The sequence below is a fragment of the Mastomys coucha genome, unplaced genomic scaffold, assembly GCF_008632895.1.
Source record: "Mastomys coucha isolate ucsf_1 unplaced genomic scaffold, UCSF_Mcou_1 pScaffold6, whole genome shotgun sequence".
NCBI classification, from domain to species: Eukaryota; Metazoa; Chordata; class Mammalia; order Rodentia; family Muridae; genus Mastomys; species Mastomys coucha.
In genome coordinates, this window is record NW_022196912.1 from 53,233,649 (window position 1) to 53,261,094 (window position 27,446).

General features: G+C 36.4%; 1 protein-coding gene across 3 annotated transcripts in view; it reads left to right on the plus strand.

The window, feature by feature from the left end:
- Nucleotides 1-27,446, plus strand: part of Agmo (alkylglycerol monooxygenase) — a 329,966-nt gene that overhangs the window by 296,436 nt on the left and 6,084 nt on the right. The window contains exons 13-14 of one of the 3 annotated variants that reach the window (XM_031357452.1): nucleotides 6,345-6,435; nucleotides 14,383-15,090. The exons of 1 other annotated variant lie outside the window; for it this stretch is intronic. In XM_031357452.1, the coding sequence (XP_031213312.1) occupies nucleotides 6,345-6,407 (63 nt within the window). In that variant the 3' untranslated portion in view covers nucleotides 6,408-6,435; nucleotides 14,383-15,090. Of the gene's footprint in view, nucleotides 1-6,344; nucleotides 6,436-14,382; nucleotides 15,091-27,446 lie in introns of those variants that run through there. One more of the 3 variants, XM_031357451.1, reaches the window with a different exon arrangement.

Consider the following 27,446-nt stretch of genomic DNA (forward strand, 5'->3'; position numbering starts at 1 on the left):
CTTCTTCTTCTTCTTCTTCTTCTTCTTCTTCTTCTTCTTCTTCTTCTTCTTCTTCTTCTTCTGTTATTCTACTTTTTTATTTTATTTTATTGGATATTTTATTCATTTACATTTCAAATGTTATTCCATTTCTTGGTTTCCCCTCTGGAAACCCCCTATCCCATCCTCCCTCCCCATGCTTCTATGAAGGTGCTCACCCACCTACCATCTCACCAACTCCTGTCTCCCCACTCTGGCATTCTGCTACACTGGAGCATGGATCATTCCCAGGACCAAGGGCCTCTCCTCCCATTGGTATCCGACAAGGCCATCCTCTGCTACATATACGGCTGGAGTCATGGGGTCTCTCCATGTGTACTCTTGGGTTGATGGTTCAGTTCCTGGAAACTCTGGGGAATAGGGTTGGTTGATATTGTTGTTCTTCCTATGGGATGCTGGTAAGGATGTGGAGAAAGAGGAACACTCCTCCATTGTTGGTGTGACTGCAGGCTCATACAACCACTCTGGAAATCAGTCTGGACACAGCTATACCACTCCTGGACATATACCCAAAAGATGCTTCAACATATAACAAGGACCCATGTTCCACTATGTTCATAGCAGCCTTATTTTTAATAGTCAGAAGCTGAAAAAAAAAAAAAAACAGATGTCCTTCAACAGAAGAATGGCTTTTTCTTCTTAAGAAGAAGAAAAATGAAGTTAAGTATTCTGCGGCAGACTTACTGCTGAAGAGCATAATTAGTAAGGAAAAAGAGGTAAAATATAATTGGACTACAATATCTGACAATATTTATAATAATTTGAAAGTTATCTTTAAGCAAAAATCCATGCAGTTAATCTTTACAGAAAGAACCTAATACAATAAATATTATACTAGAGTAGTACACATGAAGAAGTTCATCTGGGAAATGTTAGAGGTTATTACTAATATTTGTTTCTTCTGGTGGTTTACAACTTACTCCACACAGGAAGGATTCCCCGAATTTTCAGGCTTTTACATAGAAAATTTCCCTTGTCACTTTCTTCAGTCTAGCATAGTAGTTCTCAATTGGTATATATAAGAAAATAAATATAAGTAGATTTTAGATACAAAACCATTGTGTTATATAAGGACTATTTAAAGGTCATTCTAGGTAATTTTACATCTGGACTCTTTCTGTTCCATATTGTAGCATCCTAAGCTGAAGAAGGAGTTTTCAATGACTCCCAGTTATTCCAGAATCACTATGACCATGGAGATTACAAATCTTGTTATCTGGGACTGGTAATTTAAAATACCACTCTACTCTTCATTTCTAGTCTTTCTACATTCTCCAAGACACATGGAGAATACTTTCTACAAGGCACTTTTTATGACTTTTCCTCTGTTCATTTAATGACCTTGTTATGCCAGTACTTTGGGAAGACTATCTGTGTTCTTTTCCTATCAAATGTAATTATTTTTGTGGATGATCCTTGGACCTTTCTAACATTGCCATACTATGCTGATAATGTCAACTTTTTCCTCTTCTAGAGAAAGTAGACTGAATTAGTCAATTTGTGACTGAAATTACAACTCAGATTTCAGATCTCTCAGGCAGTGGATTTTATAGAACCGAAAGTTTTGGAGCTTTTAAAACATTTAAAAAAATTTTTTTTATGCTTCTGACTTTGTAATTTTCAAAGACAATGAGTGAGAAGGACCAATTATGGTAAAATAATGGATGGCCTAAGTCTGAACTGAAAGTTCTCCAGATGCTCCAACATGTAGTAAGGACACACACTCTACTTGTTCATAGCAGCCTTATTTATAATAGCCAGAAACTGGAAACAACCCAAATGTCCCTCAACAGAGGAATGGATACAGAAAATGTGGTACATCTTCACAATGGAGTACTACTCAGCTATTAAAAACAATGAATTTATGAAATTCTTAGGGAAATGGATGGATCTGGAGGATAACATCCTGAGTGAGGTAACCCAATCACAAAAGGACACACATGGCATGCACTCTCTGATAAGTGGATATTAGCCCAGAAGCTCAGAATACCCAAAGTACAATCCACAAACAAAAAGAAACTCAAGAAGAAGGAAGGCCAAAGTGTGGATGCTTAAAAGTGTGGATGTTCCTTCTTAAAGGGGGGAAGAAAATACCCATGGAAGGAGATGCAGAAACAAACAATGGAGCAGAGACTGAAGGAAGGATAATCCAGAGACTGCTCCACCTGGGAATCCTTTCCATATTCAGTCATCAAATCCAGACCCTATTGTGGATGCCAGCAAGTGCTGGATGACAGGAACCTGATATAGCTGTCTCCTGAAAGGCCCTGACAGTGCCCGACTAATATAGAAGCAGAAAGTCACAACCATCCATTGGACTGAGCACAGGGTCCCCAATGAAGGAGCTAGAGAAAGGATCCAAGGAGCTGAAGGGTTTGCAGCCCCTTAGGACAAACAACAATATGAACTAACTAGTACCCTCAGAGTTCCCAGGGACTAAACCATCAAACCTAAGAGCACACATGGTGGGACTCATGACTCCAGCAGCATATGTATAGCAGAGGATGGCCTAGTTGGGAGGAGAGGCCCTTGGTTTATGCCCCAGGTGAAGGTTTATGCCCCAGTGTAGGCGAGTTTCAGGGCCAGGAAGTGGGAGAGGGTGGGTTGGTGAGCAGGGAGAGGGGAGAGGAAACAGGGTTTGTTTTTTGTTTTTGTTCTTGTTTTTGTTTATTTTTTATGAGTGGTAACCAGGAGAGGAGATAACATTTGAAATGTAAATAAAGAAAATATCTAATAAAAAAGAAAGTGAAAAAAATATAAAAGTGGTTTGCCAGGCAGTGGTGGTGCACGCTTTTAATCCCAGCACTTGGAAGGCAGAGGCAGACAGGTTTCTGAGTTCAAGACCAGCCTGGTCTACAGAATGAGTTCCAGGACAGCCAGGGCTACACAGAAAAACATGTCTCGAGACAACAAAACAAAACAAAACAAAATAATAAATGAATGAATGAATAAATAAATGAAAGAAAGAAAGAAAGAAAGAAAGGAAGGAAGGAAGAAAGAGAAAAAGGTGGTTTATCAATGGCAAGTTGGCTTTGTAAGGCTGCAATGTTATACCAATTTAATCTGCTTGCCAAGGAAGCTAAAACAGATGATTTACTTGAAGCTCAGACATACCACATGGCTAAGTGTATGTCTGAACCCTATCAAGAAGCTGAAGCATTATTGAAGGCCTACTGGTAGCAGCTTGACTATGGATCCTGGATTGAGATGTCTCCATGTATAGGACAATGTAGTATGTGAATTAGACAACACATTGTCTTATTAAAAACCTTTTAGTTTTGGTGTGAAAAAAATATTTAGACCTAATGGATAGCTAAATCACCTTGTCTTAGAAACAGTTTTCTGCTCTTCACTATCAGAGATTTTTCCTTTTGTATCCATTTATCATGATTTAGAATTATTTTAAACCTGGATAAATGATATATAGTTTCCATTCTATCACATTCTGCATTTATTTGATATGCATGTACTTGGTTACCAATGTGTCTGATTTATATCAGTAAAGATATTAACAGGAGTAATACTTGCAAAAAAGAAAATGATATTAAAATTTACTCACTCTACTAATAAAGTACTTCCTATGTGTCTTGTACAAGAATAATCATAATTTAAAAAACAATGGAGAATTTACTTATGTGAATATTTTCAAAACAAAGTTTAGGACACATCACTATTAAGCTGAGTCACCAATATCAATGACAATAATAATATAATGGCATACACAAAAACCAGTAACACCTGCATAATAGATACATCATTGAAGCTGTAATAAATTTTCATCTATATTGTTTCAATTAATATGTCCAATGAATTTACAAGATATAGACTTTTTATCTACATATATAGATTTTAATGTTTAGTAGCTTTAAGTATTTTTTAAGATAAACTCTGTATCTCAAATATATTTCTTTGTATTCAAAAAGGAAGAAAGAAAATATTATGTAATGAGGGTAGATTTCACATAATATTTTGTGCATCCATTCCCATATAAAGTAGGCTTCCATACGGTTTCTTCCTTTGAATTACAATATCTAACAATACATAATCAATGAATTGATAGGTTGGCATGCATATTTATTTCAAAGAGCTAGAAATCTAAAATTTTTTTCAGTTGTGATTTTAAAATATAGTTGCATTATGTCTCTAATTGAAGCTTTTCATAGTTTCCAAGTAGACATTTGTCATACTGTCTTGTGGACAGTATAGCTGATGTAAAGTCTGTGCGCTTGCCATGTTGGTCCTCCTCATTCTTCATTCATATGTTCCATCTGAATGGACCCATTTCTTTCAGAGTTCTATTGTCAGATGTCTGTTCTAATAATTTATCATTCTTGTATTTTGCTTTTCTCAGAATTGAATCAATGTTGCTTATTGCTTTTTCTCAACTTTGTCAATGAGTATTTCAAGAAACACTTCTACCATTGAATTGCCTAATTATTGTATGGTGTTTTATGCAGATATTCCACTATATTATTCAATACCCTCTGGGAAAGATCTGAAATGTGTATTTTTTAATCTGAAGTTACCATACACACATATAAATTGTCCCTCAATTTGTGTAGATTTCTTTGGCTGCTTATATATTCTTTAGTATATATTTGTTTTCATATTTAGGTTATTAATATTATCATCATTCACAACATGGCAGATGTGTGTCTTGATACAGGCTAATACCTTTTGTCTTTTACAGCATTAAATCTAGAATGTGGAACTTGGATATATGCAGCTCTTGTTTAATCAGGACCTATATTGCCAAATTTATTAGAAACATCTGGGTGATTGCTGCCTGCCTTTCCCTTTGCTGGAAGTGTTGCCAGAACAGGTAGTCCAAACGGGAAAGTAAAGGAAAATTCGGGCATCTGGGATGTCTCTTGGGAAAGCAGCTGTAGCTTCTTTAGGAAGTCGTCATTATTAGCCATCAGCCACAGCTCGATATACCTTTGGGTCAAGTTCTGGCATGACTGGCCTAGTAGAATACAGTATATGACTGAGAACATTCACAGAAAGCCATTTGGGCAGTTCCATCTCTGGCAGAACTCTGAGAAATCCCTCAAGCTGCAAGCCATATGTGGGATGTTGGCCTTCTATTAGTCTACTCTGGAGGCTTTCATTTATTGGGGCTCTAATCATCTCTGTGACACAAGCAAAAACAATGTATGATTCTTTTCAAAAAATCTACAATAAACTGTCCAATTCTTAACACTTGACACCACTATTAATTATGTCTGTAAACTTAGCATTTTCTCCTAAAAAATAGCAAACATCCTATGAGAATTTTGTTTTTATTTCCTAAGTAGTATAAAAATACAAAGAAAAATTTGGTGTCCATTCAAATATTGTGATAAGCACCCCTGAATGTAATTCTGTTTTCGTAAACACGTGCCTTTGCCAATCTGAGTATCGTATAAATATTTAATTTTTAGACATCTAAAAATTTTAGGTCAGGACCTAAGCTCCTTGTCTTGGATGCACTGAAAATCCATTTGTTTCATGACAAGATTTTGGGGAGAGGGGTTGGCAGCCACTCGTTAAATACAGAAATGGGATTGTGATTAATTTATTTCCATTTATGAATTTTATTGAAACACAGTTCTGTTTTAGAAAACAAATGCTATGATTTCATTAGTGAGAAGTAATATAGAAATATAAATACCCAAAATCTTAGATTAGTTGTCTTGCATAACTTTGTTAGAAGTAATTCTTTAGGGACACTGAAAGACTATGATCTAGCAACATTTTACTCAAAAGTTTTCTGTTTCAAATGGACTGGATATAAAGGAAGCAATTTTGTGCTGGTGGTAAGCAAGCACAAGGAACTCAAAGAGAATTTATTTCTATTTATAAGTATTTGTGTAGATGTATAAAAGTACAAAAGAAATGTGTATAGCTATGGGGTATAGTTGGAGTGGTGGAGGAATTTCTTTCCCACTTATAAGTGCTTGGATTTAATACCTATGATTATAAAATTTTTAATAAAATTAAAAAGTAGAAATTTTATTATTAAACTTTTAAATTCACAGTCAGAGAGAGAGAGAGAGAGAGAGAGAAAGAGAGAGACAGAGAAAGAGTTCAGTGATCATTCAGTTTTAGATCATAATGTCAGAGTATTTAGAATGGTTTACCCATCAGTAACTTTAATATATATAAACATTTCAGCATAAAGTAATACTAGGTAATGTTCAAGTACTTGTTATTCATTATACTGTGGTTTTTGTTCCATCTTCGTAAAGGCTAAAACAGATTGCTCACACTTATAAGTTTGTCGCTGCTTTGCTTTGTTCTCTCCTTCTCACATGCATGCAAAGAAAACAATGGACTACTCCGTAAGTGCGAGAAGATCTCTGGTGTATAGAGTCCCACCAAAATGAACATTTCCCTAAAGTATTCCTCATCTCAGTGAGTACACTCTAATTCCACTTTCAACTTCAAAATGAAAAAATAAATGTTTAATGTAAGAAAGGGGAAACAAACAAACAAATAACCAAAACAGAAGGAAGCTTCGATAGTGAGACTATACCAAAATCATTAGAAACTATATGAAAAAACAAAGATATCAGCACTATTGCTTATAAGCAAGAAAAAAATTCAACAACAAATCAAAAGCATTTTTCCAAATCGGACAAGCAGATACTATACTCTGAAAACAAAGCTTAGTAATGTTAGTATTCCTAAAAGTTGTGTATCAATACAAACAATTAATTCCACCTTTAAATTCAATGAAGAAAAGTCCACACATGTTTTTGAGAAATGTAGCATGTATTTTCACTCTATGCTAATTATGGTTTATACAATTCTAACCAGATGGGTTTGCATGCACAGTAGCTAATTCAGGCCAACTGTCTTCAGACATGTTCTCCGAACTGTAGGTAGGCTTCCTAGGCCTCTAAGTGATCCCTAATCTTATTAAGAATATTTGTCATTCCCAAGTGTTTAGGTGATAACTCAAGTGCGGTTTGGACAGAGAGCAGACTAGTTCACAAATAGCCCGAAAGGAATACACATATGCTCAGGTGGTCTGGATTTTCAGAACTGTGTACATTACTGTACATGATATAAGAGTATCAGGCTGTGGCTGAAGAGTTAATTAGCATGGATGACATGACTCTTGAGTCAGTAAAGTTAGTTTCTTTCTTTCATTTTTATTGACACTTTCCATAGGCTCAGCTTAGTGTGAAATCATAAAGAACCTGAGTTTTCAAAGTATAGAAGTTAGCTAAAAGCTTTAAGAAAATCTGACTTCTGAAGCTTTGGTACATCATCCTAAAGCTCTAGTTGATTTAACTTGAACAAGGATGTTTAATGTATTTTCTTACTTAAAACTAATATCAGAAGATACTTAAAGAGTGAAATACATTCTTTCCAAACAATTCTCATTTATATATGAGTATAAACATGTTGTTTTTTTAAGGCTAAGAATTTTAGTTCATTTTAATACATGGTAAAACAAAATAAGCAGTTCATTTGAAAAGTAAATAGTAGTAAATTTCCCAAAGACCTCATATTAAATATAGTCTGATTACATTATAAAAATATCATTTAGAAATAAACATACACAGACACTCCTCGTGACTTCTTGGTAATACTACAGTGTCTGGAAACATATGAGTCAATATCTTGGCCAATTGTAGAATATACTATAAGCAGAGACAAGTTCAGTGTTAAGTTCACAATACCCAAAAGTCATTTCTGAAATACTGAAAGCATGATGCTTAAAGTGTTATTTTATTTTTCTCCAGGTAATTTTATATAATTTAGTTACTTTTCATGTTTCCACTAAAGCAGATTTTACTTATAGTAGTTAACAATCCTCACTGTAGCCAATTAAAACTGTTGTTTTTCAACCTTCATTGACATTAGAGAAACAATCTTTTTAAATTTTTAGATGACTTTTATTTTATGTATATGAGTGCTACATTGTATATATGTGCACCACGTGTGTACTAGGCATCTGTGAAAGTCAGAGGAGTGCATCAGATCTTCTAGCATCAGAGTTACAGATTGTTATACGTCGTAAGACAGATGCTGAAAATGTAACACCAGGTCATCAGCATGGTAGCCAGTGCTCTTAACTCCAACCCAGAGAGCAATAATTATTTTTCATTTGATATAGTTTAAGTTTAATGTTACCGCTCCGAAAACAAAAACAAAAACAAACCCTGTTTCTTCCCCACTCCCTCTGCTCACCAACCCACCCTCTCCCACTTCCTGGCCCTGAAACTCGCCTACACTGGGGCATAAACTTTCCCAGGACCAAGGGCCTCTCCTGCCATTGATGACCAACTAGGCCATCCTCTGCTATACATATGCTGCTGGAGTCATGAGTCTCACCATGTGTGCTCTTAGGTTTGATGGTTTAGTCCCTGGGAACTCTGAGGGTACTAGTTAGTTCATATTGTTGTTTGTCCTAAGGGGCTGCAAACCCTTCAGCTCCTTGGGTCCTTTCTCTAGCTCCTTCATTGGGGACCCTGTGCTCAGTCCAATGGATGGTTGTGACTTTCTGCTTCTATATTAGTCGGGCACTGTCAGGGCCTCTCAGGAGACAGCTATATCAGGTTCCTGTCAGCCAGCACTTGCTGACATCGACAATAGGGTCTGGATTTGATGATTGAATATGGAAAGGATTCCCAGGTGGAGCAGTCTCTGGATTATCCTTCCTTCAGTCTCTGCTCCATAGTTTGTTTCTGCATCTCCTCCCATGGGTATTTTGTTCCCCTTTTTAAGAAGGAACTAAGCATCCACACTTTAGTCTTCCTTTTTCTTGAGTTTCTTGTGTTTTGTGGATTGTATTTGGGGTATCTGAGCTTCTGGGATAATACCACTTAACAGAGAGTGCATGCCATGTGTGTCCTTTTGTGATTGGGTTACCTTACTCAGGATGATATCTTCCAGATCCATCCATTTCCCTAAGAATTTCATAAATTCATTGTTTTTAATAGCTGAATAGTACCCCATTGTGTAGATGTACCACATTTTCTGTATCCATTTGCTTGTTGAGGGACATTTGGGTTGTTTCCAGTTCCTGGCTATTATAAATAAGGCTGCTATGAACATAAGTGTGTGTCCTTATTACATGTTGGAGTATCTTCTGGGTATATGCCCAGGAGCTGTATAGCTGGGTCCTCTGGTAGTATTATGTCCAATTTCCAGAGGAACCACCAAATTGATTTCTATAGTGGTTGTACCAGCTTGTAATTCCACCAGCAATGAAAGAATGTTCCTCTTTCTCCACAATCTTGCCAGCATCTGCTGTCACCTGGATTTTTGGTCTTAGCCATTCTGACAGGTGTGAGGTGGAATCTCAGGGTTGTTTTGATTTGCATTTCCCTGATGACTAAGCATGTTGAACATTTCTTTAGGTGCTTCTCAGCCATTCTGTATTCCTCAGTTGAGAATTCTTTGTTTAGCTCTGTACCCCATTTTTAGTAGGTTTATTTGACTCTCTGGAGTTTAACTTCTTGAGTTATTTGTATATATTGGATATTATCTCTCTGTTGGATGGATGTAGGATTGATAAAGATCTTTCGCCAATTTGTTGGTTGCCATTTTGTCCTATTGAAAGAATCCTTTGTCTTACAGAAGCTTTGTAATTTTATGAGGTCCCATTCGTCAATTCTTGATCTGAGAGCATGAGCTATTGGTGTTCTGTCCAGGAACATATTCCCTGTGCCCATGTGCCTGAGGCTCTTCCTCACTTTCTTTTCTCTTAGTTTCAATGTATCTGGTTTTGTGTGGAGGTCCTTGACCCACTTGGACTTGAGATTTGTATGAGGAGATTGGAGTGACTCGATTTGCATTCTTCTACCTAATATGCTAGCCATACTTCTATACTAACCACCAGTTGAGCCAGCACCATTTGTTGAAAATGCTGTCTTTATTCCACTGGATGGTCTTAGCTATTTTGGCAAAGGTCAAGTGACCATAGGTGTGTGGGTTCATTTCTGGGTCTTCAATTTTATTCCATTGATCCACTTGCCTGTTACTTACCAATACTGTGTAGTTTTTAATCACATTTGCTCTGTAGTACAGCTTAAGATCTGGGATGGTGATTCCACCAGAGGTTCTTTTATTGTTGAGAAGTCAAATTATCACTATTTGCTGATGATATGATAGTATACTTAAATGACCCTAAAAATTCCACCAGAGAACTTCTAAACTTGATAAACAAATCAGCAAAGTATCTGGATATAAAATTAACTCAAGCAAATCAGTGGCCTTCCTCTACACAAAGGATAAACAGGTTTAGAAAGAAATTAGTGAAAAACACTCTTTACAATAGTCACAAATAATATAAAATACCTTGGTGTGACTCTATCTAAGCAAGTAAAAGATCTGTATGACAAGAACTTCAAGTCTCTGAAGAAGGAAATAGAAGATCTCAGAAGATGGAAAGATCTCCCATGCTCATGTATTGGTAGTGTTAATATAGTAAAAATGTCTATCTTGCTGAAAGCAATCTACAGAGTCAATGCAATCCCTATCAAAATTCCAACTCAATTCTTAACAGACTTGGAAAGAGCAATTTGCAAATTCATCTGGATTAACAAAAAACATAGGATAGCATTGAGTCTATTTGAAAAGCTATACTCAGTGTACCCAAACCAGAAGAGATGAATACGCACAGAGGAATATAAGAAGTCAACCATCCAGGTTTGTGATTTGAGGATTTGCCACTGTTGGGCATGTCATTTGCATGGATTTCCTTCTGCATGTATGAGTCTCCCTTCAGTAGGGTAGAACCCTGACTTGCTTATATTTGAGTCATTTTCAACAAGGTCTCAGAAACACTCTTAACTGGGAGGGGCAATATAGCTCCCACTAGTGTTTAACAGGGATTAGCTGCTCAGATTAGCCACCTGCCAACTGATGATCTTTCTAGAATGAGGTGGAAGAAACATAGAGAGCATCTGTACAGGTCAAAGTTCAGGCATGAGACTTGAAGTCCCTGGAAAGTCAGGAAAATAGCCTGAAGACAACGACCACTAATGATGTGTTAGCACAGGGAGGGCTTGACACTGGGAATGAACTTCCTCTGTTTCATAGTTTGCATCCAGCTGTTAAAATCAAGGGACTTGGCCAGAGCTAGGATAAAATGAGTAAGTATTGAATTCATATGCATCATAAAACATAGTTATACATTAGAGTAACATATAAAAATATGGGTTAAAATGTTATAATATCTATTTACTCTGTCACAATGCAAGGATGTAGTGGCCCTTATTTCATTTGACTGAGAGATATATTAATGATTTACTATTGAATGGAAGCCATTTAATCTCACTGACAATGGAAACACAAATGAATAGCTTAACAAAAGATTCAATAAAACTTAAAAATTTTAAACAGATTTGATATTAATAATCAAGTGTTTATGTGAGTTTGATGAAAAATAATTATTTCTAATAAATTATTTATTAGTTTTTTGTTATATTTGGTAATGTAATAAATAAATCTATTCATATATGTTCATAAAAAACATAAAAATAAACATATTTCATATATGTTCATAAAAAACATAAAAATCATTTGTTTTCCTCTACTGAAATATTCTAACAAATATTTTTTATACTTAAACATTTGATATAAGGGCAACTTTAGAAGGACATAGTCATTTTATGTAATTCCTGTCACCATTGGTCAACGTATATGTCCCTATATTTTAAAGGCCTAATTTTCATCCATATTAAACTGACTGTGGAAACATCTAAAAAGCATAGCAGTTATTGGCTTTAAAAACTTCAAATTAAGATTATTATTCTTAAAAGAAAGCATATCATATCACTGTAGATGGGATGCTCATGTCATTAATGTATCTTCCAGAGTTGCCTGTACTCCGGGGCTTTCTGGGAACTACTGCAAATATGAAGCACAGCCCCAGCTATTGATCTTCTTGACATTGCCTGGTGAACATATTCACTTAACATGTTTGAGTTCCTACTCCTTCATCTACAAATGAGCTACGTCAGCTGAACTGTGTTGTAGGGTCCAGACAACACAGACTAGTCAAAACACCAAGCATGTACTTGACACAAGCCTCTCTATGGCACATTAGTCAGGTTTGACTGAGTCACCTGAGATCCACCTGTACCTCTCTTTGGGAGGTTATACCATAGATGCCCCAAACATAGAAACTGAAAATCATGAACCCTGCTACTCTATAGCAGGTACTGACTGCATTTGAGTTGGGTAGGGAATAGTCAATGCTTGGGATTTGGTAGGAAGGAGGTCTATAGGACCCAATTGGATGGACCCGAGTTTCAAAGGTGTAAAGGCTTCCCATAATTGTGGATTAATAACAAATTCATAACCTATAATTTTTAGCTTTTTCACTCTAGTTTTAGTTGAGGCATTTTAATATCACTGAGAAGCTAGATAGAACTATGAATAATCTAAATGAGACCATCCATTCTTAGAGTACAGGAATAATTACTTGTGACCCATGAAATTTTTATAGAGTTTTGGAGGTTTCATGGAAATTACTGTCTTCCTCCATGGAGAAAATGCATGCAGACTTAAACATCAGATTCGAACTTAATAAAATCTTCCATTGCCATATATATTTAATATTCTACTAGAATGTACTGGTGATTTAATTAATATACTGAATTCAAATAAAATATTTAGCAGTATTATAGTTATCATCTCTGACCCTCTTGTGAAGATGTATTCTCAGCTATCTCATGAACATAAACTCATTTTCAGAAACAAAAGGAACTTGCTAGCTCAAATTTAGGAGTATTCACAGTTTTCCTCTGCTCCTGGTGTTATTTTACCTGGCACTGCCATGAGAAATCTCATGAGGTCATTTTCTCTTGAGTTACAGTAAAAAGAAACAATTTGAAAACCAGCCATTAAACACATTGTGCTTGACTTCTGAAGCAATTCCAAAATGTTAATATTATTCTTGTCTTCTGGTCCAATATATGTACTGATTTTTATTTTATTTTTCATTTTTAGGGGGTATAATAGACTCAAAGGAATGAATAGAGTGAGGGAACAAACTTGTTTGACTAGCTAATATTCTGGCTATTATCATCTAGAAACAACCAGGAGGTTGAAGTGAAGTTGGACGATGTATCACATCCAACCGTGAATGTTCTGCAAATTTTATTTTGTTTAATTTGGGTCATTCTGTTTGTTCGTTGCTGACATAGTTTCATTATATTGATCCTGATAGCAAGGGTATTTGTGTAAATTAATGGTTGGCCTCAGTTGATGTCATTGTCTTTACATTAGTACCTCACCAGGACATACTCCCATGCTTGCATCTACTGCTTAAGTAGTTTTCCACTGAATATTTTAATGCACCTTTCAGAAACAGAAAATGTCTTCTTAGGGAAAGGAAACTGGTAGCATTGTCATATTTTGGAAAAGGTGTTTGGACAGTTCATATATTGGGGGAGCTGATGTAGGATGGCGGCTCACATAGCTATTACAATAAGTATGGCTTATTACAAATTCATTACAATGAGTTTGGTTGTTTCTTTCTTTCATCATCAGTCTAAAACTCTTCTGAAATGAAGATCAGGAAGGCAGCCCTGTGACTCAACAAAAGGAAGAGGGGGGAGAGGTACATAGAGAGGTGCATTATGGGATATAGTATTTAGATTATGCAGAGTTAAAAAAAATCCAAAAGCCATTGTTCTTGCTGGGATTAGCTGTGCAATTCTTATTGCTAAACTGACATATCAAGTTTTGGTGATTTGTTTTGAGTTTCTGGTGCTACACAAAAGCAAGAAATTAAACTGAATGGACTCCCCAAGCTGATTTCTTTATGATTAAGATATAGCTTCAATCTTAAGAAAAAATTTGCAGCTACATTTTAATACACAGTGAGATCAAAAGATGAGGAAGGCAAATTAGCCACAGTTTTGTGGATTTCATTCCTCTTGAATGAAATGCATACTTGGCTAGATTATATCGCCTCAGAGGAAAATGATTCTTCAACAGTGTTTTCACATCTCATATTCCTAAGCCTCCTCAAAGTACTGAAGCAATGACATCATCTGACTTAGAACACACAGCATTCAGTACTCACAAATGCAGGAAGAAACTCTCTTCTCTTATGTTCAGTGTCTAGTTTATATGACCCTGTATCTTTGAATAACATATCTGTAAATGTAAAAGAAAAAAAGAGCAAAACATCCTTCTTACTCTTATTTTTATCTTCACGTAGTATGTCTTGTTGTTAAGTTCACTAAATTCTACCCTTCAACAGCTTGCTAAGTTTTAAGTACTTTGACTGGGTAACATTATTTGTGTTTGCTTTCTTCCAGGAAATGATGCAACTCACTAGAACAAAAGTTTTGACTCACTTCTTTTTTGTTTGTTTGTTTCTTTCTTTAGATTTTCTTTTCTGTTTGCATTGCTTTCTGGGGCGTAAGAAGCATAAAACAACTCACTTCTGGCTCTTGGAAAAAGCCTTAATGCATACAGATTCCTCGGTCCTGTCAGTTCCCCATGCTGCATCACTATGGCACAGCGAAAGAGTGGTCTCTTACATAGTACCCACAGGAGCTACTTAGTTAATGAAAAATGAAAGCATCTCTTTACCTGTGCTTTACACATTTGTTTCTCTGTTGAAATTAATGTGAATTATTTGTTTTTGCTCTCACTAAATGCCTAATAATTCATATCCTTTGAGGTTGTATTCACTTCTCTCTCTATGGCAATGAATACGGAAAGGAAATAGGGGCTTAAATTTTTTAAAGAGTGAAAATTACATTTGTCCTTTGGGTTTGACAACTGATCCTTTAACATTTGTTAAAAGTACATACTTATATATATATCTGTTGTCTTTAAAATGTATTGCTGTCTGAATGAACCTGCATCTGCCTCAGAAAATGAATCATCTGTAGTATGGCACTACATAAAACATACCAACTATATGAAAAAGATTAGAATGGAAACGAATCAATATGTTCAACAGGATAATCTACAATACATATTTCGACAATGTTGGGTCAACATGTTGCAACAACATGAGGAGGACATCATAATCCATGCTGTTTCAAATTGTCATAATACTGATAATAAAATTATCTCAACATAACTGACAAAGCTGGTATGTTTACACTGCTTATTAAGTTATTAAATGTCTTTTTAAATTATTGCTTATTTTATTTATTTACATTTCAAATGTTATACCCCTTCCCAGGTTCCTCTCTTCAAACTCACTAGCACAACCCTCCTCACCCCTGCTTCTATGAGGGTGCTCTCCCACCCACCCACCTACTCCTGCCTCACTGCCCTGGCATTCCCCTATGCTGGGGGCATTGAGCCTTCACAGGACCAAAGACCTCTCCTCCCATTGAATGCAGATAGAAGTCTTTTATCTGTTTCTTATGGAGAGAACTTACAGAGATAAGAACTGAGTTCAGAAAAAAGATTGAAAAGCCTTTATAAAATAAGAATTATTCCTTTCTGGCAATATTTATTAGACAATTTCAAGTGACAATTTTTGCAGTCCAAGTCAAAAATGCTAATCTAAATTAATGACTTTCATTACTCACCATTTATAGGCATCCCTGAATTAAGGAGACTAAATAGTTGCTTCATTATAAGTATACTACTTAAGACTGCAAGAAAGAAACTTAGGAAGCTGTCAGAGAATAAGGCTGCGGGTGCTTATACACCCACAAGACAGGGCTGGGGCATATTTACTTTTTAAGCTGGGACAACAAAAGATTAACTTTGCATGATGAAGATATTATTTATATCTCAAGCATCAGAAGTGGGTTTGGCTTGGCTCCATTCATGTTTTTATACTTCCTAATTAAAAAACGGAGTTAAGCCAATTCTGAAGTTCAAAGCAAATATTAATTCCTGTTTCAGTGGCTCACTAACAGGCATGGCTGGCCTTCCCAGGTATAGAGCTACCTTACAGCAGGGAGCCCTCTGCTGGTACAAAATTAATAATGTACCATTCAAGTTCTTGAGATGCATATTATATATTCTCAAGAATCTCTATGCTATAGGCTGCATCACTCAATAATGGGAAAGGAAGAGTATTTTTATAGATTCTTTAATTTTTAGTTAGCATGACAGAATACTTTTATGACATTGAAAGATAGAAAGACAGACAGACCAAGAGACAGGGACAAAGAGACAGACACACACAAACCCACACTCACACCCAGAATGAGAGAGAGAGGGGAACGAGAGGGGGAGACAGAGAGAGGAGAGAGAGAGAGAGAGAGAGAGAAAGAGAGAAAGAGAGAGAGAGAGAGAGAGAGAGAGAGAGAGAGAGAGAGAGGATATATGGATATATACTCGTAGTTTATAATTACTTTAATGATGAAAATAATTCATGTACAGCAGCATTCTTTGAAGAACCTCAAATGTATTTGTTTTTTCTTTTATAACTTACATTTTTTCATTGCAATTTTATTTTAGAAGTATAGCTATTTTCAAGTTACATATTTCTAAGCCTTTGTATATGGATATGGTTGCCAGATAGGTATTGTGCCCAGAGCTTCTGTGCATGAGACAGGACTTTTATTCACCTTCACCCTTGCTAATTTTCCAGGCCTACTTTCTCTGGCAAACACTAATGCATGATGACAGATCATGTAACTCTTAGTAATATCATAAATTGGTCTTGAATGATTCCATGTAATTTATGCTGGCTCTTGACTGGAAGGACTTTAATTGTCCCTATTTCTCTCCCTCAAGAGAATAACACTAAAAATAGGGCTTGTCCATTACTCATTTTTGATGGAGAGATGCACTCTGCCTTTGCAATAATTACAGAGTTACTCAGTCCTTCTTATCTACCTAAAGAACCAAAATGGACAGGTGTTTATAGGGCAAAACTCCATTAGGAATAGTTACTGGAAACCTCTAAATTATTGTAGAAGCAAGTACTGTGAAACCATTTTGCAGAAATCTGAGGAAGGTTAAATCATTTACCCAATACTGCCATGTAACAGAGTAGATGCCCGTTTATATTTTAAATTCTCTGAATTCTACCTGCAAAGAGTATGACACTTCTTCATTTCCTGTTACAAGATATTCAGAGAAAAACTCAAGAATTATAGGCTCAGAAGCTCAGGGGCAGAGTATGTCATCACTCTCCAATTTGATGTTCCCACTTCAAAAAAGATTAAAGGAGAATCCTGTGTAATAGTTGAGAAAGTTTGTGTGTCCTGCACTTTTAAACCTAATACGATTGATGTCCTAATTAACTTTCTATTTCTGTGATAAAGACCATAACATAAAGCAACTTGGGGAGAAGAGGATTTACCTCATCTTACACTTCAGGAAACAGTCCATTACTGAGAGAGGCAAGGTTGGAGTTGCAGCAAAACTCTGGGACAATGGTGTTTACTGGCTTGCTCTCCATGGCTCATTCAGCCTGCTTTCTTATGCAATAGAGCATGGGGTGCCAATTGATAGCACTACTCACAGTGGACTGGGCCTTCCTATATCAATTATCAATCAAGAAAATGTCACACACTACACTACAGGTGATCTGATAGAGACATTTTCTTAACTTTGGCTTTTCGATCCAGGTGACCCTAGCATGTATGATCTTGACACAAAAATATATCCAGGAAAATTGGTAATGTACTATTATGTATAAGCTTGTTAGAGACCAAAAAAAAAAAAAAAAAAAATTCATCTGTGTTCTTAGTCTGTCTTTTTCGCTAGAATTTTCCATTCGTTTCCCTGCCACTAATTGACTTACAATCATATTTGTTGAACTTCAACTAATGTTCACAATGCCATGCTATTTTGAATATGTGATTCTGTAATTGCATTAAGAGATTCAACTAGCCAGTAAACTGAATGAGCCCTCCTAATGTTTGGGATTCCTATCTTTTATTACTATCCATCAGTTTCCAAGATCTCCATCTATCTTAGCATAATTTAGCTGTTCAGTGAGGAAACTACAATAGAAACACTGATTCCTTAACATACAGTAAATATTTTGGTCTAAAGTTATGCAATCTACTAATGAACGCAGCAGTAACCAGACTCCATCGCTTTTCTCTTTTCTACTACTACCTATTTTCTGAAAACACTCATGTAAACTGAAAAACATGGAGCACCTTAGCTTCCATAATCTTTAAATATTGTTCATGTCAGGATTCTCAGCACCTCTATGGGAGCAAAGGTTTCATCTAAGCTTGCCTCTTAGGAAAGAGACTGACAACATTGTAGTCATGATCAGAATACATATTTCCAAATCTCGTTCTGCCCTCCCTTATTTTCAATAGCAGAGCACTGTAGATCCTTTCCTTACAAAAGACAAAATCAAAAAGGTTACTCTCAAAGTAAAACAGTTTTCCACTGTGATAGTAACTAACCACTCTCTAATTGGGTTTAAGCTCTACTCCACGACATGAAACCCATGCCTGACACTGCTCAGGTGGCTGAGAACTTGAGCCTACAGAGGAAATGGCCTCAGAATAAAAACAAATGCTACTCTTCTGTTAAAGGGATGTTTAAATGAAATGACGCCTATCGACAGTCTGCTACACACAAGGGAATTAACATAAAGACATACATCTGGATAATGTCCAGACTGTGAATGACTTTGAAGAATGGGATATTTTCATCAAACCCTCCTGTCAGAGCTCAGGAAGGTCTGTTAAAGAGGAGGCAGAAAGAGTGTAAGAGCCATAGGTAGTAGATGGTTCCAAGGAAATAGTGTCTTCCAGACACAATCATGAGTGACACACATATGAACTAACAGAGACAGGCTTAAGCCAGATGCGGTCCCAGTGTTGACCAGTGGAAATAAACATGTTCATTTCTAACATAGAAAGTATCTCTAATTGCCATCTGCTTCAATGGAAAAAATAATGTTCTGCAATAGAGTCTCACTGAGTAGGTTAACCATTTTTAACAGTATACGACCAGCACAAAACGAACTCAATGATATTATTGTAGATTTTTGTCTCATACTGCTTGTTTGCACATTTTTTGTGTTACTGATATTTTGGTTATATATAAGATTTCTGATTCTGTCTTTATATTTGTGTGCCTATGAGTTTTAAAAATTATTCTGGTTTCTTTGAACTTTTTGTTTGTTTGGTTTCTAAAGTGAAGGAGAAAGAAGGCATAGAATGGGCCAGTAGAGGGGTGGAAAGGATCTCCAGAGGCTGGAAAATGGGAAAAGAAAGGTAAAAATATATTATATTAAAAATAACTTCAATTAAAAGCAAAGTAGTATTTTAAAAATTAAAATAAAATCTTTTAAAATAAAAATACAAATAACATGGCTCTGTCTTGTATGTTCCGTGTTTTGAAATTCCACTCCCCTGTGCCATTTAGTACACCCCTTTCCAACAAATGTCACTATCCAGAATCTACTATTTAATTATAGATAATTATAATGTGGTTATAAGCAACTATGTTGGATATAATTTGGCATCTTACTATCAATAAGTTCAAAGTTCCAATCAGCATATATTTTTATTATTTATAACTGCACAAAAGAAACAAGTATTTTACACAATAATTATCTGTGTTCCCCTCCCCCAACCTTACAAACCAGGGATCAAACCCTGGGATTCTCTCATGCAAGGAACATGCTCTATCACTAATTTACATCTTTGTCCCTTATGTAGAGATCTTTCTAAACATGTATGGAAACATCTTTCTATGCATGATGGAAACATTTATTTGACAACCCTATATTAGGCTTCAGAGCAATGTATTTCAAAGTTATCTTCATGATAACATACTGAGCTTTTGAATAAGCAGTCTAAAGTATAATAAAGAAGAGCATTTGTCTTCTTAAAATGTTCAAGGTACTGCATTCTATTCCCAGAATTTGAGGAAGAAGGAAGAAAGTTCTTCAAACTCTACTATTGTGGCATAAGGCAGAATTGCTGATATAGTAAAGATCTTAACTATGATAAACAGTGATGGTGATTAAGTGAGCCTGGGGTTTAAGAATGTCACAGGATGTAAGTATCTGCATCTGTCTCAGTCAGCTGTTTGCTGAACCTTTCAGAGGATGGCCAAGGTAGCTAGGCTCCTGACCCAATCAATGGACTTTAAGTCGGTGTCTGCTCTGATAGAATTCGGGAAAGTTTGGAAGAAGCTTAAGAGGAAAGCTATCCCATAGGAAGACAAGCAGTCTCAACAGTCTCAGACCCCTGAGATCCCTCAGGCACTGAGCCACCAACCAGGCAGCAAACACTAGCTGGTCCAGATATCCCCAGCACATATACAGCAGAGTATGGTCTCAGTGAGAGAAGATGCTCCTAACCCTGGAGAGACTTGAAGCCTCGGGAAGAGGAGTGGCCTGGCAGGAGTGGGGAACAAGGGGTGGAGGAGTGGGATGAGGAACTGTGGGAGGGCAGACCAGGAGGGGGATAATTAATAGACTGTAAAAAAAGTAAAAACAAGAAAGAGAGAGGGGAGAGGGAGGGAGAGAGAGAGGGAGAGATAGAGAGAGGGAGGAAGGAAGGAAGGAAGAAAAGAAGAAAAACCATAAGAAAAGTACATTTAATACATTTATAAATGTTTAGATGTCACATACATTTTAACATGGAATTATTTTATGTGTACTTTTAAAGAAATTAATCCTGACATTTTGGGAAGATGGGGAATGACAAGCTAAGGAATAGAGAAGGGCAGATGGTCAAGAAATGTATCAACAGCTCTTGCTTCTGTCTGTATTCTGTAAATTAAGTGCTATTGGTAGAAAGATTAAGCACATACTGCCTTAGGTTTTGTAAACACTATATATTAATTCCAGTTTTTGACATAGACTCTTGTATTAATGTGAGAGATTCATAAGCAGTGACATGTTCTCCATTTAACAGCATCTTATATATAATAGATTTTCATATATAACAGTTTCTTCTAATTTTCCATCTAATCCAGACAAAAATGCTTCTAGCACCTGCCCTTAGTGCCAATAATGAATTTTAACTCAGGGAAAAATAACACATGCTGTGAGTATCAGCGTTTAAGCATGGCTAATTCTTCCTAGATGGGAGTTATTAAGAGACTTCAACAATAGCACCTGGCAGACAAGTGATACTTGCACAAGCATTGCTGGCATTTTCAACAGTATATACAATGAAAAAAATTGATAAACCACCAATTTGTGTTGATGGCTCTCTCAAAATTATGTATGCATAGATAGTAAACTATGTATTGAAGATGTTTATCAGTCAAAGTGATTCACAGTGTCATGAGGGGTTAATAATATCGGTTATTTCAGATAATAAAACTAGGTGAGCCAAGAAGCAGCATGTGTGTTTTAAAAGTCAGTGATTTCTTTAAGAAATCTACAGGACAAGACTTAGCACAAGCAACTGCTGCAGGCATGTAGCATGAGGAAATGGATTTTTGTTCAGATTAAAAGACTCCTCTAGGTTCGTTTCACTTACTTAACAATTACAACCTCCTAGTGTGCAAACATAATTAAAGTCCTAGCTCCTGAAGCTGAAGTCCATAGGATCAATTAAAGGACCCTAAGCTGGTCTCACACAAGGCAGCAAAAGAACAACCATATAATCACCTACTGGAGTCATTTGTAAGGTGTTGTTCATCACTATTGTTTGAATCAAAGTTTAATAGAGAAAATCAAAACATTTTGTTAGTGGTGAGATTAACACAAATTCTGATGGATAACAGTATAGTATAATGACAGTACAGAGGGTCAGGAAATCGAATAGAAATATGTAGCACTGAGGGATGGAGAACTTGGTGTAGCCACTAGAAAGTCCCAGATGCCAGGGAAGGGAGAGGCTCCCAGGACCCAACAGGAATGACTTTAGCAACACAAAGAAGAGATAGAACCTGTAGAGACCACCTCCAGTAAATAGACACAGCACCTAGTTGAGGAACACAGCCACCCACCTATCTCAAAAATTTTAATCCAGATATGTTCCTGTCCAAAGGAAAGATAGGGACAAAAAAAAAAAAACCACAACAGAGACTGAAGGAAAGGCTATCCAGACACTGCCCCACCTAGGGATCCACCTCATCTGCAGGCACCAAATCCTGATGAGACTGCTAATGCCAAGAAGCACTTGCTGACAGAAGCCTGGTATGGCTGTTCCCTGAAGGGTTCTACCAGCACCTGACCAATACAGATGCAGGTACTCAAAGTCAACCATTAGACTGAGCCCAGGGGACAAAAATGGAAGAGTTAGGTGAAGGACTGAAAGAGCTGAAGGGGATTGCAACCCCATAGGAAGAACAATATCAATTAACCAGACCTCCCAGAGCTCCCAGGGACTAAACCACCAACCAGAGAATACATGGATGGACCCACAGCTCCAGATACATATGTAGCAGAGAATGGCCTTATCTGACATCAGTGGGAGGGGACGACTTGCTCCTGTGGAGGCTTGATGTCCCAGAGTTGGGGGATGCTGGAGCGGGAGCAGTGAAGCTGGAGTGGATGAGGGGGTGGAGGAGCATCCTCATAAAGGCAAAAGGGAGGGGAAGAGGGGGTATGGGATGGGTGGCTTGTAGAGGGGTAACTGGGAAAGGGGATATCATTTGAAATGTAAATGAATAAAATGATTTATAAAGAGAAACTAGTGGCATGTACATTGTTATATGTATGATTGTTGGTATTCAGAGAGATATATTTATAAAGTAAAATATTTTATACACATAGGATATTGAGTTATCTAGAGAGGTATTTGTTAAAATAGTAGTAAAAAAGAGAGGCAGTATATTTCCTGCCAGACATCAGACTGAGTAGTGTATGATGTTTTAAGGAGCCTTTGATGCTGAGATTATATCACAGCTTTGCATATTCTGAGCAGGTGCTCAGTCATTGAATGATACATAGCGTAAAGAATATTTATATAGGGGAACTATGTTCTCCATCAGTAGTGGACATTTATTTAGAGTCTGCTAAATTATGTTGGAACCTACTCAAGGCTAAATGAAAATTCTTCCACAAATATGAGTGAACATTAACAAAATTTGTGAGGTATGAAAGCTGCAGTTGATTTTTACACATTTGAAAGTAAAACTCATAAACAAGAAATATGAAAATTCATCCCTATGGAAATAGGAAAACATTGAACATATTAGAAATAAACTGTGATATAAGACTTGGTTCTTAAATTCAATTGGACAATATTTTTCTTTGTGAGGATTACATACACCCCCATATAATATATATATACATATATATATACATATATATATATGTTCTTTATATAGAATACACACAAATGTGCTATTTTAAATGAATTAATTTACATTAGATGTTGACAAGGAATAAAGAGCTCAAAGGTCAGAAATTTGTAGCATCTGGATTAACTGAAGTTCTAACAAGATGGTAGAGACAAAATACTTGAAAACTTTGTTGAATATGTTTGAAGTTTGTCACAAATAGAAGCAATCATAAAATATCTGACTATTTGGATGGCTCTTTACCTTTTACAATAAATAAAATGAGGACCAAAATTCTATAGATTAACTATATTTTTCAAGACAAAGTCAGTATTACCATAATTTAAATAGTTGAGTATTAAGGATTTCTTAACATCGTTTTGATTATATGATTATACATTTTTGCATTTGCCAAAAAATGTTGAGGAAACAATTTAGAGCTAACTGTTGTCAAATCTAGCAATCCATAAATTTTAGTTAAATAAATGCACTTTTCTGTTTATATGAGTATGAAAGTAACTCTATTTGCTCGGCAGTTTAGATGAACACTCTATAGTTTTTCCACACTCTTCAGCATGGAGATGTCTATTTTGAAGATCTAGTATCAGATTTTAGCACTTAGATTTTCTTGTATGCTGGTGATACCAATTAGATAAATAGAAGAAATATTTTGCAATCCTTACTAACTGATAAAAAGTTGATCTAGATCTGGGAAGATATCTCAGTGTGTAAAACATTTTCTGTACAAGCTTGACTTGGGTGTCTCTATTGGAAAAGGAGAACTTAGTTCTCAAAGGTGTTCTCTGACTTCAGCGTATAAACCACGTGTGTGCCCATTTTCCCCACAACTCCCACACAAAACTAATAATATATTTTTTGAACATCAATCAACTTCATGCAATCAACTCTATTAGATTAAAGTTTGGTTTATGTCTTAATAATAAAACAACTTAATTATGTAGTGTGTAATTTGATTCTGCAGTTACAAAATAGTATCCAACTGGGTTGATGTTTCTTGCTTTGGAACTAAGGTTTTTCTGCATCAGAATGCAGATGAGTCTAAGAGCTCAATTCAGATTTAAGAGAATTGAAGTTTCTGATATCTGTCTATGTCAATAGCTCCCATAGAATTATTTACACCTTAAAATCTTTTAAGGAAAAGGGTTGAATTAGTCCCAGATATTTAATAAGAAATCATATCACATTGAGCCTGGTCTGAAATTTTCTTTCCCACAGTGTTACATATATTTATGAGAAGTGAATTTTGTTTAATAGTTTCAACAAACCACCTGATTCTATGAACAAAAATTTCAAGTTATTTTTCCCCAAATAAACTCTTTAAATTGTAACACATATGGCAAAAGACTCATTTGCTCCAAAATGGGTTTGTTTAAGAATAATGAATGTAAGGTTGACTTTCCTGATAAATTAGCAACTTAATTTTGACTCTAAACATAGAAAGTTGCTCAGAAATAATGACCACATGCTATCACATCCAAATCTGATAGCCCATTTTCTTAAGATCTTCATTGAACAGAAAAATGGTATCCCATATCAATCATGTCCATGGTCCTGTGTATTTTTGACCCTGCAATGAGTTATTCATCCAAACTGCTTTCATGTTGTAAAGAAATTGCATTTAGTTGTCTGGGGAACTGTCTCAGTCAATAATGTGTTTGTCATTTAATCAAGCATACCTGATTGAATGTCCACCCAAATGTTACAGCAAGGTATATACAGTATCTGTCTGTAATCCTAGCACTGGGGGGTCAGTGGATTCCTGGAACTGGCTACTTAGCCAGTCTGGCTAAATTGGAAAGCTATAGGTTTATGAAAACTCTGTCTCAAAAATTAACAAGGAGCATGATTGGGTAAGACATCTAGCATAGACTGCTGGCCTTCTTATGTCTGCAAACCCATATGCATTAGCACATCTATGTAGATAAGTATGTGAACACCCCCCCCACACACACACATACACACATTTGAACTTTCTACAATTTGTTATATCAGTAATGAGTTAGCAGTTTCTAATCACTCATTATAATCAGTTAATGGGTCAATCTTAGAAAAACAAAAGATGAGAACTAGAAATTTATAATGCAAACCGTTTTAATTGCCTTCCCCTAATGCAAAATCTTAGCCTCATTTACCAACTCAATCCTTTGAAGACAAGCATCTCTTTCTAGAATTTTCTGATCTGTAGTCAGACACATTATCCATTGTGCCACTGGCCCAGTGCTGAGCATTCCTTTCTAATGTTAGCTGTTACCTGCAGCCATACAACTTGTGCACTCTTAATCTCTTCTGCAAACTGTCTTCCTTCCTGGGACCTGTGTGTCTTTTTTTTCCTTTATTATTAGATATTTTCTTTATTTACATTTCAAATGTTCCCCTCTTTCCTGTTTTCCCTTTGGAAAAAATTCCCTATTCCATCCCCCCTCCCTCTGCTCACCAACCCACCCTCTCCCACTTCCTGGACCTGGCATTCCCCTACACTGGGTCATAGAGCCTTCACAGGACCAAGGGCCTCTCCTCCCATTAATGACCGACTAGGCAATCTTTTGCTACATATGCAGCTGGAGCCTCAAGAAAATGGGCACAGGGGAAATTTTCCTGAACAGAACACCAATAGCTTATGCTCTAAGATCAAGAATTGACAAATGGGCCTCATAAAATTGTAAAGATTCTGTAAGGCAAAGGACACTGTCAATAGGACAAAATGACAACAAAAGACAAAAAAAAGATCTTTACTAATCTTACATCCAACAGAGGGCTAATATCCAATATATACAAAGAACTCCAGAGAACCAAATAACCCTATTAAAAAGTGGGGTACAGAGCTAAACAAAAAATTCTCAACTGAGAAATACAGAATGGCTGAAAAGCACCTAAAGAAATGTTCAACATCCTTAGTCATCAGGGAAATGAAAATCAAAACAACCCTGAGATTCCACCTGCCATCAGTCAGAATGGCTAGGATAAAAAACTCAGGTGACAGCAGATGTTGGTGAGGTTGTGGAGAAAGAGGAACACTTCTTCATTGCTGGTGGGATTACAAGCTGGTACAACCACCCTGGAAATCAGTTTGGCGGTTCCTCTGGAAATTGGGCATAGTACTACCAGAGCACCCAGCTATACCACTCCTGGGCATATACTCAGAAGATGCTCCAACATGTAATAAGGACCTGTGTGTCTTATCTTGTTGTTTGCATCCCTTTTACTCTGTTCTATCTGCTATGCTTAGGTTAAGTTTATAGAAAGTTTGCTCTGCTTTTCTTTCCATGCACTCATTTCACCACCACATTTTTATTTGCTGCTGGTGCACATTGCCTTTTTATTCTTTTGTAGAGTGAAAAGGCTTGGAGAATTCCTCCACGGGCATTTCCTCTGCTATTAAAAATGAATAAACAGCCGCCCAGTTCATACGCAGCACTTGCAAAGCCTGAGAACACAGACTTCACAAACAACTCAGGAAATTCAGGTCATCTGCTCCATATGGTTGTAAGTAGCACCATGTAGTAGCAGGGAAGGTCTTGGGACACAAAAGAAAATTGCTTACTATATTAGGAAACATTCTCATTTTTATTTCGCTGTTAAATATGTGAGGTAAACACCATTTTACTGAAAGTATAATTATAATTTTTCAGAACCATAACCTATTGGCATAAAAATGCAACAAAGAAACAATTTTTGCTATGGCTACTCTTTGTGCTAGGACCTACGAGAGGCCAAGGTCATCTATAAAAAAAGAGGGCTTAGTTTGGTTATCTTGATAATTGAAATTTACAACCCTAATTCTGCATCCTCCAGAGGCTCTGGGTGGAATGGGAAAAAGGAAGTGGGGAGCTGCTGCTGCTGGGGAACATTGTCCCCACGCAAATGTTGGCTGCCTTACGTTCAGCCAACAGTGAGGTTGCTATACTAGCTTTCTCCAGATCTCTAATAGAAGGGAGGTTTTGAAAGTTTTATAAAATGAAAGCTATTTTCCTAAGTTATTTTCAAATGGTTGTTGTTGCCAATACCTATTAAGAAGAATCTTCAGATTTGGAAATGGTTTATTCATTTTGTTCCCTGACATAATTTTTAATCCATTTGAATCTCAGTGAAGATAATTTTTTCTTCAATTCAGTTTCACACACCTCCCCTAACACACACACACACACACACACACACACACACACACACACACACACACAGAAAAGAGACAGAGAGAAAGAGAGAAAGAGACAAAGAAACAGGGAGACAGAGTTTCCAAAGATAATTTCCTTTTTTGTTTTTGTTTGTTTCTTTCTTTTGTTGCA